The sequence below is a fragment of the Apteryx mantelli genome, chromosome 2 (genome assembly GCF_036417845.1).
Source record: "Apteryx mantelli isolate bAptMan1 chromosome 2, bAptMan1.hap1, whole genome shotgun sequence".
In the NCBI taxonomy this organism is placed as follows: domain Eukaryota; kingdom Metazoa; phylum Chordata; class Aves; order Apterygiformes; family Apterygidae; genus Apteryx; species Apteryx mantelli.
The window spans coordinates 163,443,795-163,457,088 of record NC_089979.1 but is presented as its reverse complement, the minus strand read 5'-3'; the positions used below and the strand labels follow the sequence as shown (position 1 = coordinate 163,457,088).

The following is a 13,294-nucleotide window of genomic DNA, read 5'->3' as shown; positions in this document are numbered from 1 at the left end:
GCGATCGCAGACCTCCCCTTGCCGGGACGCCGCCGGGCATTGCTCCCCGCTCCAGTCCACATCTCCGCGTGCTAAAAACAGCGTTCCCGCACCCCACAGCTACGCTGCAAGGACTATCACCTCCAGGATGCATTAGAGTGAAGTTGGAATATATATTGCACAAAACAATTGTTCACGGAGACGATGTGATACTGCTGCTCCTGCAAGAGTTTCCAGCACCGTTAATGTCTCAAGGACACGGGCACTTGCAGCACATCATGTACCCAAAAACAGCGGGGCTGAAGGTACCGAGATTTAGAGGCGCCAAAACGTCGCAAAGGAAGCCCTGCCAAAGCACAACGCTAACTTTTATAGCCGCGCATAATCAGATCGAACTGTCCAAAAAGGGAAAAAGATCCATTTATCTATCCCACTAGAAAAATATCCGCTGGGTAAGAAAGAGAGCGATCAAACAAAGAAATGTTAAGAGCTGGCTATGTTTTACAATCCAGAAGTCAGCGCCACAAAAGCACGTCCCCGCAAGTGCCAACATCCTAAAGAAAACAAGACCCACGCCATGAAAAAGTGGCAAAAGTACAAAAACCCTTTCCAATGCAACTCTGCCCTGGGACCACATGTCAAAATCATTGTCCCCCCACAAAAAAAATAAAATATAAAAGTGCTTTGGTTTGGGTTTAAGAAAAAAGTCATGCCAAACATTTTTAATGGATTTTGGTTTCATAAAAGGTTTTTAAAAAAGGACAGGACAAACCAAAAGGAGCAGCTGCTCTTTCCAGAATTTCATCCTCCTCGTTCTGCTCAACTCAAGAAGCAGCAAAGAGGAGGGGGACCGGCCTCGCAGTTAAAACACACTGCGCAGGGTCCTGGTGCGTGACAAAGAACGCCCAAAACGCGGGAAACTTTGCAACTTCTCACCCGACCCCTTCGAGGCGGAGGGGAAGAGAAGGAAGTCCTCCCGCAAACTCACACCCAGAAACGCCTTTAAGAAAGCAAAGCCCAGAAAGATGGATTAGACTCTTCCGCTGCTTTAATAAAGAGCCTAATGATGTCCAAATTATAGCAAAGCTCAATTGTGTAACCAGGGCGCCTCGATTTCATCCTTGATAAGGACATGGATTTCTGTCTCGCAGGAGAAGCCTGTAGTTCACTAACAAAGCTGACCTTTTATATTATACCCTTCAAGGCCACAATTAGCTGGAGAAATACTGTACTAACTTGGCAACATGAGTTTTTGTACACTGGGCTAATTTTTTCAGCAGAATCTTGCCAAGACCATTACCGTCTCCTAACAAGGAGGAAAAAGGAAAAAAAAAAATACAAATACAAAACCCACTGCTCTCCAGACCCAAATTACTTTCCACAATTCAATGCAGTTTTAATTAAGATGATTAAATTACAGCAAAAAATGATTAAGATGATATCCCACAGCACACCACCAAAGGTATAACACCTTAATCCAGAAGAAACTGGCAGACATATATCCATGATAAAGCATTCACGAAAAGCTAGAATTTTACAATTTCACACGTGAACCAATTTTACATCATTCAAGCAATATCTTGGGAGATATTTGTCACAAGTTAAAAAGAAAAAAAAAAGTGACATCTGTCAACAGAGCACAGGTTTTCCTTTAGACTACACAGAAAGCAAGCTACAGAGAAAAATTGAAAAGGCTACAATTACTTTGACAATGTTTCTACAGCTCAGAGGAATTTGGGGGTTGAAATAAATGGTTTCCTTCTCCTTCCCAGGGCTCCCAAAATCAATTTTATATATAATTCTTTTTTTAAAAAAGGAAAAAAAAAAAAAGCAGAAGTTAGATCAGAAACGCATGTGAAATCAGGTCACGGCCATCACTACGTCCAAGGTACATTTCCACTACTGCCTATTAACCGCTTTTAAATGAAGGAGGAAAGTCTCAGATCCATATTTCACCAGCGGAAATTATTAATATAAACATAGCGCAGCTCAGGTTTTAACTTTACCGGGCTCGTTCTCCTTGGGCGAAGGGGAAGCGGTACCGCGCTAAGGGACGAGGGGCCCGTGGCAGCCGGGCTCAGGGACGCACCCGGCGCAGCCCTGCAGCCCGAGCCCTGCTCTCGCCCCGCGCTTGGGGCAGCTTCTCGGGCTGCGCCTGCGCTGCATAAATTTGGGCCCCTAATCTTTAAGAAAATGCACTGAATGCCACCGTTTTCAGCTGCAGAAAAGTTGCAGAGGGGCTTTTCCTAGGCGCAACCGTGCAGCTCGGCAGGCAGAGCAGGGTCCCTATTATTTTTCAGCGCGGCCGCCTCCTCCCGCTATTCCCGACGCTCGCTCGGGCAAAGCCAGCCCGCGCGAGGCGGCAGCTGCCCCCCACCCGGAGCCCTGGGGCCTTGCCTCTCGCTGGCTATTTCCACGGCGGCAAATAAACCCGGGGCAGATCCGGCGGCAGCCTGCCTGGCACCCAGCGGCGCTATTTCGGCAGGCGGCAGGGCGCGAGCCTCGAGGCGGCACCGCGCGGGAGACCCTCCGCGGGAACGGAGGCTGGCGGCAGGACCGGGGCACGGGGACGGCCAAACCGGAGAAAGGGGCGACGGGGAGACGGCCCCGGCCAACTCAAGACTCGCCTCTATTAGGGAATTCCACAGAGAGTTTTAACGACGTCGGAATAGAGTCGCCTGACGTAGACCCGCTCCCGAAGCGCTGTCGCACCGTGCTCCTCCCGAGCTATTTGCTTATTCACCCGCTGGTAAAGATATAGCGGCCTCCGGCCCCTCTTAGCCATGGATAGCAATGAAAACCCAGTCCCTAAACATGACGGGGGAAGAAGAGAAACCCGCACATCACATTAAATTGTCATACAAGGAAGCCACTACTAATACAGCGTTAGGTGTCCGACTGGTCAACAGCTCAGGAACTAGAAAATCTGAAGTGTTCTTTAAGGACAAGCGCATTAGCGAAAAAAGTGCATTAATGAAACTTTGATTTTTTTTTAATTTATTTTTTTAAAGTCTCTCCAAACGCCCGGTTACCCGTTCGCTTCCTGCGGTAATTAGCCGCCCCTGCAAAGCGGCGAGGCCAGGTGAGAGGTTAGCTTTTTATTTTGCTTTAATCGCGTCAGAGAATCCTAAATGGAGAAAGATAAAATTCCAGCGTAATCCCCCGCCGAGGCTGCTATGAAATAACTCTTTTGTTTAATTATTACGAGCTGGATGGGCAAACACTATATCCCGATGGACAGAGCGCAGCTGTTACTATAACAGAAAGACATTCATCTCCCGTTCGCGGGACCCTGAAATCCTCCCGACAATGCCTGTAAAGCGACTCCCGGCTCGCTCCGAGTTTTCAGGCGGCTTTCAGAGGCACAACTATTTTTAGCAAACTTTATCTCCTCGCGCTTCAAAGTTTTCCGCGCTGGCCCTTTCAAAAGCGTTCACGCATACGAGCGTCTGGGGCAAGCGAACGGCGCGGCGCTCGGGCGCAGCCCGCGAGAACGGCGCGTCCCGCCGCCCGGGTTCACCCCCGCGGCGGCGATTCACCAACGCACCCGCATCTCGCCTGTCCAACAGGGTAGTAGCGATCTCGGGGGCTTATTGCTGCTTTTGCAGGGTGTTTTTTGTTTGGTTTTTTTTGGGGCTGTTGTTTGCATGATAAATAGCCAATCTGTACAGGATGGCGTGGGAAAGGAAATTCTATTACCTATTTTAAAAAAAAGTGTCCAACGTTTGCTTTAAGTAGCACTAAGTCTGTCCCATTAGATGATAGCAGGACACGTCTACAGGAAATTATCTATAGCTGTAAAAATTATCTATAAAAGACTTCCGCGGCTATCTCAGGTACAATAAAAAAGCGAAAATCCACCGCTAGGGACAGCCGCATCAGGCCGAACTCCCCGTCGACGCAAACAGGCTCGGCCCCGTCGCTCCAGCCGGCCGCCGGCATAACCACCCGGTTAGAGTTACGCTGCATTTGGTGGGGTTTCTGGACAAGCATCTATCACTCTGCAAATCCAGGATGAATGACCTTTAATGCCATGGGCTCCCACCCACGAGGGGAATCGCCCAGCAACAGCAAGCACGTACGTTTTTGCAGAAATGCTCAATTCGGCTATTCTTGTCTTTATTGCCTGCGTAAAGCAGCCCGGAGTTTTAGCACTAGGGGCCACCACGTTGCTTCTAAGACACTAGAAGGTGATTAAAATCTACACTGGAATTTCTTGTTATATCCAAGCACGCCAAGCCTGTCCTTTCTGCAGGCCTCCGTTTCACATGTCCACGTGCAAAAGATGCACCAGGAGCCCTAGGAAGGGACTAGGAGCTATCGGAAGAACGAGGCAGTAAAAACAACAGCGATCAGATAAAAACGTTTATCTCAACGGAGTTTATTTTAAAAAGAGCATTTTTCTTTGGAATATTTTGAAAGAATCCAAGGGAGCTCGAATCAGGAGATTTTGTGGCAAAGTATGCAAAATTAGCATCTGCACGGAGTATTTCGGTTGTGGGTGTTCTGGTGTCGTTGCACCTACATGCAACAGCCCGCAAGGCAATCCCAAATATCAAATGCACCCTCTTCCTCTCCGATTTTTTTTTCCAACTGCACTAACAAGGCTTACCTCCCACGCACCCGGCACCCCTTGCGGAAAAGGGAATTTCAAGGGGGAGAAGGGATCGCGGCGTGGCCAAAACAGTGCCTACTGCCACCACCTCCAGCTTTGCTCATTAGGATCTAATTACTGACCACTGCCAAGCAGATGTGCGAGTTAGCCAGAATGACTGCAATAGGTATTTGGGAAAACGTATTGTCCCAGGCATAAGAACGTGCTTTAGCAGAGACTTTTCCTATTAAAAAAAAAAAAAAAAAAAAAAGCGGCTGATAAGTTGTGCACGCACGTGAAGATAAGGGAAGCAGAGTTCAAACTTCAGTGCACCAGAGAGCTACCCAATAACTGCTGCACTGTAACCCGATCCTCCCCGATGAAAACCCAAGGACAACCCCATTTCTCAGCCTGCACATATATAGGCGAATTAGCAGCCTTAACCCATTAATTACTGTCACGAGCTAAAGCGGGAACAGAAAAGCCTGCTCTATTGCAGTTGTCAGAGCAGGGAAGGAAAATAAATTAAAAAATATATATATAATATAATCATATAAATATATATATCAAGACTTTGAGAAGCCAGCAGGCTGCCCGCACACAGGTTGGGCTGCCATTTCGGCCACCCCAAGACTCAACTTGCCAGGACAAGGCTACGCCAGAGGTTACTGCAAGCACCTGGGTTTCAAGTCAACTATGGTTTCACTCCACCAGTTACACAGTAAATACACGCAATAGCCCACAGGTCTCAAACAAAGCAAATAACTAGCACAGTGTGTAAGCAAGCACGAGGCAACAGGCTCTTCCAAGACCAGAACCATAAAGACCAGAATAAAATAGATCAAAACCATCACGTTTGCAAAACTTATGTGTCCTGGTTTCCAAAGGAGTATCAACAAGCAATGGAGACAACCACCGTTTGCAGACCACTCCTCCGAACAACAGAAGCAGTCGCCGGTCCGTGGAAGCAAGCAGGAGATGACAAAACCCAAGCATGGCCTGAAAGGGCTTAAAAAGCCTGCAGTGCACTCATTTCTTGAAATTTTTTTCCCCCTCTTCTTCCTAAATTCACAAAAAGGTGGGAGAGTTGTATTGACCATTTCTTCACTTCAGACCCGTGTTTGCATTCTTGCCTCCCTAGGAATTCAAAATTGGCTGCAGAGAGTAAATTATGCGTAAGCAAAATATCCCTAAAAGCCAAATTAAAAGTTTCACACATCACACAATGCTTTTGAAATAGATAATGGTAGAGAAAAGAAAGGTTAGAAGTCTGGATTGACCATCGGATAAATCAGGGACAAATGGAGCTAACTCCATCCTTCACACCCACTCAGACCCTTATAATCTCACACCTCAGAGCAATAAATTAAGAGTAACTATTACATTAGCACTACAGTCACAACGTATAAAAGTTAAACTTTTGCCACCAGTTAGAAAACAGTTTACATAAGGGGAAAAAAGCTTTAAAGGAAAAAAAGGAAAGACAGTCCCAACACCTAAGGTGCTACAGTGCAGGGTCAACTACTTGGACTTTTTAAAATGACGGCCTTCACCACTGTGGTTAGAGGACAATTCAGCACAGACCGGGGCTCAGGATTTGCCCAACAAGTGCCAGAGACACTCATCTTTCCCAGCTTTGGTGTCTTTGCCCTTAAGAGAATGGCAATACCTTCCATTTCAAACTTCACTGGAGGAGGATTCATAAAAAACCTCTGCTATGGTGAGCTCCCTTTTCTTCTGCCTTTATCACGCATGAGTAGAAATAGGATGTGAAGAGCAGAGTTCAAAATACGTATCTCAATTTGCACAAATATCCACCTGGATTAAAAATTTATGTAGCTCAAACTGCAAAGCAGTACGTCTTCTGATTAAGAAAAGACACATGCACCTTTTCTGAATGCATTTTATCCTCCTGAAATAAGCAGGAGGACCATATACACGTCACTGCTGGATAAAGCAGTGCACAACTGGGTGAGTAGAAGGAAAGCAAAACGATACCTCCAGTATAAGCTTAACGTAACCCTCCATTTTTCCAGCAAATTTAACTCTAAACAGAGATAAAATGGACAATCTGGTGGTCAGAGCAGTAGCCAAGGAATGGCGAGACCTAACCTGCCACCGACACCTGAGATTTCAGAAAAGTCGCTCCCTCCATGGAAAAGGTGCAGAAACACGGGCAGCGGCAGGTCCTTGCCTCCCTGGATATTAAAAATGCCAAATACCGGATTATCTGGTAAACTTGTGTTAGGTCCCATAAATTATGGGCTATAATAAACATACACGGATACAAGTTTCACTTCCGACAGCTCCCACGGGACTAAGGAAACAAACATTTTCGCAGGCTCATTTCAGTTCCTTAATACACCCCTAGCTCCCCAGCCCCACCAGCAAGCTAAAACAGCACCCAGCGCCCGGGCTGCTTGTCGCTCGGTCCCCGCAAGGACGAGCCCGGTGCGACCCTCCTGAATGGGCCCAAACGTCGCCAAGGACTGGAGAGGCGGCCGTGCCGAGAAGCCCCCAACCTGCAGGAGCCCCCACCAGACCAGAAACCCAACCGGGAATTGCAGAATTATCAATGAGAAAAGGTAAATGGCAGCTTCGTGCAGCCGAGCACCAGCAGGCTCGCTCTTTCGCTTTTACCTTTTTTCTATCTAAATTTACAAGGCTGGCTGCATGAACCTGTCCCTGCTTGTGGTCAACCCAACCCAAGAAGAAAGGATGTTCTCCAAGAACAAAACCATACCAAACACCTACAAAGTCACCAAAAAAAAATCTCATAACAAGGCCAGAGCATGTTACCAGCCTGAAATCCAATTTTACTCGATACAGGAAACCACTTATTTGCCCGTATATGCTAAGGAGAGGTACAAAACCATTTGGTGTGACCTCAGCTAGGCAGCTCCACGATGCGGCAGGACACACCATCAAATTTTCCTGCGCTTGGCCCCTCTGCTTAACGCCTCGGTGACGGGCACCTTCTCTCTCTCCATGAGCAGCGCGCAGCAGAAGAGGAGCCCAATCTTGCCAAGACATCTAGGCACCAGGAACATATTTTTCTCAAGCGCCGTGATGGACCAATGCCACATGCAACAGCAGAATCAGAGCGACAGGACCAGAGCACCAGCAAAGCAAGAGGCACTCATGCGTTGGAGGGAAATACATCATTATTTTACAGTTTATACTGACAATTGCCACGCTGAACTCTGAGTTTGAATTGAAGCTATACCGTAGCAAAGGAGGAGGATGATGGATAGAGAAGAAACATGAAATCAGTGCAAAAGACAGACCGTTATATTCGAATCTAAGCACAAAACGTGCTGGGTCTGCAGAATGCAGGCAGGCAAAGTGTTTCATCTTTAATTTACTTCTCTGCTCCTTTGCCTTCAATGGCTCCAAGAAGGCTTGGGGGGGCGGGGGGGGAAGTGATATAGTTTTTTTTAAATATACCTTAAAGGAACAAATGACTAAAGAGAGTCAAAATTATTTCAGAATGAAGTAGAAATGAAGGGAAGATATTAGACATTAGTCGATCCTCAACGGTTAATGGAGGAGAAAGGCAGGGGAGGGAAGAGCTTACACTGGTGAACGCGGTGGCCGCAAACACCTCTCAAACACATCCAATTTCACTGATGTGAAAAATCTCCACATGAAGGAACGGGTGGAAAAAAAAAGAGCTTAAGTGGGAACAGGGCGCCGAATGCCAAGTGCTACATTGAATAATTCAGAGCGCGGCGCGGCTATTGGCCGCCCGAGAAAAATCACACCCCCCTGCTAGCTTCAAAACTCAAAGGCCGAGGAGGGATAAAAGGGAAAGACAACACCTCTTGAAAGCAGGGATGACGCTCCGCCGTTCCCATTTCCCAACTTTCCACGCCGTTTGCTTACCCGGAGCCTGCCCGAGCCCAGGGCGCTGCGGTAAGTCCCAGAAATCGCACCCCGCCGCCCGCGGCGCTTCCTGCCGCTGCCCGAGGAGCTCCGCGAGACCCGGCCTCCTCCTGCACGTCCTTCACCCGTGCCGACAGCATGCCCAGAAGTTGTCAGCCACTCGCACAAATTTTCGACTAGCTGCTATTGCGCTCAACTTGAAGCGACCGTCCCGGCGGGTGCGTCTGGCAGAAAGGTGTTATGTTTTACCGGGCTTGGAAGATACGGGTCTGCTGAAGTCCCAGCTAACGCCCAACCTAGTAAAGCTTCGTGTGGTTAACTGCTAGCGGCAACAGGAAATTTAAGAAATGGTCCGAAACCGAGGCCCCGAGACATGACAGCCAAAACGCCTCTCGCTACAAGTCACTCAAAAGCACGGTGCCTTTTCGTTTATAATTATCATTTTAAGGATGTCCTGACTTCCCAGGAACGCGCATCGCGCGGGAAGAGCGCACAAATGCGCCTTCCCTGGATGCCCAGCCTAGAACCGCCTCTTCCGTCCACCTTCTTCACCTCGGATAAACTCGGACAGCGTCTGTTGGGTCCCTTTCCACCTGCGACGCTTGCGTCCCGCAGAGGAACCAACCGCAGAGCCCAGCGTGCTGCAAATCGCAGCAGCTAAATTCTTGGGCTGGCTCTAATGGTAATCCCATTAACAACGCTCCAAAAACTGCTACTCTCGGGGCCGAGCACGTCCCCGGCGTTGCAAAAGCGGCAGAACTGCCTCCCAAAACTGGCGAAACCAGTGAAGCCCTCAACGCTGAGCTGAAAGAGTTTGGGGGGGGGGGGGGGGGGAGGACGGTGGGAGGGTGAGAAGAGAACAAAACTAAAAAAAAAAAAAAAAAAAAAAAGAAAAGTGAGGCTGGCCTGTTTCTTTCTTCTCCGCCATCTATTCAGTGGCAGCAGGGGAGGTCTACAACTGTTGCGTCACGTAAAGCACAAAAAAACCTGACAAGCGTGTTTTAGCTGATGGAGACCAGACCGGACAGGAGCTTGGTGACAGCTATAACGTGGCGAGTAGGAGACCTCCGCTTTAATTGGCTGTTTCTTACTATCTCATCAACCGAGTAGAAGGAGGGAAAAAAAAGAAGAAAAAAAAAAAGAAGAAAAAAAAAAAAAGGAAAGTGTTACAGCCCGGATGGGTTGCTTAAAGACACAAGAAACAGCATAAATTTCAGTGTGTTAATACTTCAGCTAACTGCCCGGGCTCACATTAGACCCTCGCTTATCTGGTCCAGGGATAGTGGATTTTTAAGCCTGCCTAGCAAACAAAAAACACATATTGAAGAAAGGCACAGGGGATGCTTTGAAACGGTGGGGGGGGGGGGGGTAAGCAACACGCAGCGCTGGACCTGGCGAGGTGTTTCTAAATAAAGCCACTAAAAATAATATACAGCGTACCTGCCTCTTTAATGCAGCGTTTTCCTCTCCACGGAGCTGTGACAATGGTTATCTCGGTGGTGTAATTATCTGGTTTTGATGACAGATTAAATATATATATATATATATATATATCCCAAACACCTGTTCAAGAGTTTGGTGTTTTTAAAGGCCATTGCCATTAACCTTGGGCCGTGCAATTCATTGTGTTTAATTAGCAAGCTAATGAAGCCAGTTTTATTCCCTTTCTCAAGCACAAGAGGATAAATACAAGACAGTGAAAGAGGAGACCAGATCCATTTGCAGCACAGTTCATTGCTGCATGGCATTACTTAAACTTGCACCAAAATAAAAGTAAAGCAATAGCCCAGGGAAACGCGTTAGTAATACATCTCGCAAGACAAATCCTTTTACACCTTCAGTATTTTCTAAAACTCCTCGATTAAAGCATGAATTTCTGAACATTTGGGCTTGCAGAAAATTTGCAAACAAAGGGCTAAAAATGAACATAATGTTTTCCTCAATGAATCCTCTGTATTCCAAAAATTAAGCATAACAGCTTAAAAAAAAAAAAAAAAAAAATTGCAGCCTGGGCTTGCTTTGTTACAGGCAGCCAAGGTAGCGGTGAGAATCGTCAACAATGGAGGTCAAGCTATTTTCGAAAAGCCCACCACTTTCCTACCACGCACAACATGTACACACACAAAAGAAAGAATACTTCAAGCAAAGCCCAGCGCTGTGAACCCCCAGCAACCCCCCGCAACTTTGGGGTTTGGGGGCTGGGGGCTCTTGACTTTAGGGAAAAACCGGACAATGAGGATCGTATCGACAAATGCAAACATCACAAGAAACGTGGAAAAGGCTTTATAGGAGAGGGGGAGATTTACAGAATTGCTAAGGCACCGATTTAATGATCTGCGAGGACCTTTCCAAATAAGCAGGATTTTATTCATTTTCTGGGGTTCTTTATTATGTTTTCAGGGGGAGGAAAAAAAAAAAAGTCAGTGGAGGTATGTCCTATCAGATTATCCTTTTCATAACATGATACATTTAAGAAGCTTTCAGGGTTAATTTTTTTTTTTTAAGCAACTGCTTTTTCCTCCAACTTGCATTTCTACCACTATATGCACAACCATAGGAGCAGGTTAAAAAAAACCCAACAACAACAACACCCAAAACAAAAACAAAAACGCGGAAGCCATCTCTTTTATTGAATCACCCGAGATAAAAGGATTCCAAGATATATGGAAAGAAAATACATTGACCATAAATCTCCTTTATGCCCATAATAGAATTTTCCAGCCAAGAGAGCTGTTGTGATTACAGCCACCCTGAATACCGCGAATACTGACGGCGCGCACACACACACACACACACACACACCCCTGCTCCTTCCCAAATACCTGATCTCGCTCTCCGCGCTGCTATGTAAATACAATCCCTCCCAACCCCTTCACAACACATGGAAACAAAGCTGTGCGTACAAGTGTCCCATCAATTAGATGGGAAAAAAAAATAAAGCAAAAAAAAAAAAGGTGGTTTTGCTCAGGGTTTTTTTTTTTTTGGCCTGTCTCCCCCCCCCAAACCTCACCAATTTGAGTGTGGCTTTAAAAATAATAATGCTAATAACGACAGGGTGGCATTGCTGCTCCGACCAGCCCCCGGCAGCGCATATTTAATGGGCACTCGGAACAAAGGAAGCGCGGCGGCACCCGGCCGCCCGAGCCGCCGCTCGCCGCGGCCCCCCGCGCCCCCTCCCCGCCTCGGCCCGCCCGGCCCCGCTGCCCATCGCGGAGCGGAGGGAATTAAAAATAATAATAATAATAATTTTTTTTTTTAAGGGGGGAAAAAAATAAATAAGAACACGACTGCAGCATCTCTCCCACACCCTGGGAACGCTGCTCGGAGCCGCCTCCCCCCCCCCCCTCCCCGCGCCGGCTCCGTAGCGGGACAAGTTGGTGCCCTGCGCCCATCCCCGCGCAACTGGTACATAAAGAGGGGGCCGGGAGCAGCGCTGCGAGACACTCCCCCCCACCACCACCACCACCGATTTGGCGTGGGAATGATAAGGGGGGGGTTTAAGAAAGAGGAGGGAAAGTGGGGGAGCGAAGGGGCTTCGCAGCCCGCCCGCGCTTTCGGCCCTGCGGGCGCGCTCAGGGCATGGGGGCGCCCGGGGGTCCGCGCCGCCCCCCCCCCCAGGACAGCCCGGCCCGGCCCGGCTGTGCCCCCGCTCCCCCCGCGTCCCTATGGAAAACGCGCACCCCGCAGGCTGAAGTTTGGGGCCGCGCGAGCGAAACCCGTATTTTAAATAAATAAAAATTAAAAAAACAAGCAAAAAAAAAAAACCTTGTAACAAAAGCCCCCCCCTTATTTAAAAAAAAATAAAGAAAGAAAGAAGAAAAAAAAAAACTTTCTCCTAGCTCCCCGTATCACGAACCGGCCCCAAATGACCCCTCTCGTCACCGGGACCGGGGCGCTCCGGGGGACGGGGGGGCCCCCCGGGGTGACACCCCGGCAGCACCCGGGGCGCCCCCAGCTCTCGCCTTCCCCCCCTCCCCCGGGGGGGGGCTGCACCCCGCGCACCGGCGCCCGCCTTCTCCCCCCCGCCCCGAGCAGCCTCTCGTGCAGCCCCCGCACAGCGGCAAATACCCGTTTCTGCAAAGTTTCCTCGACACCGCGGCGTGTTTACATTGCCATTAATTCCCACCGCCTGACTGAAGGGAACAAAAAGCAGCACGGGAAAGCTCGTCCTGCAAAGCAGGAAGAGCACTAAATGGAGGGGGGGGGCTTTAAATTAAAACGACCCCCCCCCCCAGTTGGGGTCATTCCCCAGTTTGTTTGCTCGCTCCCTTTCGGAGGCTGCCGCCGGATAACCGCACGGCCCATTCAATTTTTTTGCATTGCGAGAGGCTACCGTAGGTAAACACGCAGAAATGCACTTACCTGCACAGAAAGTTCCACAAAGAAAGGCGAAAGTCAACCACGAAGCAATCATATTCCTTTACTTTTCTTTTTCTCTTCCTTTCCTCCTTGTGTGCCTCTCTATCCCCAAGGAAAAAAAATATATATGTATATATATATAATGCTCGAGAGAGTGGAAGAAGGGGGGCGAAACGAGGCTCTCCTCTCTTTAAAAAAAAAAAATAATAAGGGGGGGGGTGGAAACAGAGGGACAAAAAATAATAAAAAAAAAAATCCTACAAAATGGGATTTAATTCCTTCGCAGTTGCAAAATGTATCCAGTGGCGAGGAGCAGCCCCGCAGCGCCCGGCCGCCCCGGCTCCGGCTCGCCGCTTTCCAAGAGTTTCTTCGCCCGGGCTTTTGTGCTGGGAGCGCGGCGTGCACCGCACCGCACCGCCGCCTCCCCCTCCTCCTCCTCCTCCTCCTGCTGCTCCCCGCCCCGGCCCAGCCCCTCCG

General features: G+C 48.5%; 1 protein-coding gene across 2 annotated transcripts in view; it reads right to left on the bottom strand.

Annotated features, from left to right (window-relative positions):
* ACVR2B (activin A receptor type 2B) overlaps nt 1–12,996 on the bottom strand; it is a 98,268-nt gene extending 85,272 nt beyond the window's left edge. For both annotated transcript variants that reach the window (XM_067292531.1, XM_067292532.1), the window contains exon 1: nt 12,821–12,996. In XM_067292531.1, coding sequence (XP_067148632.1) covers nt 12,821–12,872 — 52 coding nt within the window. In that variant the 5' untranslated portion in view covers nt 12,873–12,996. The remainder of the gene's footprint in view (nt 1–12,820) is intronic.
* Nucleotides 12,997–13,294: the final 298 nt, after the last annotated feature.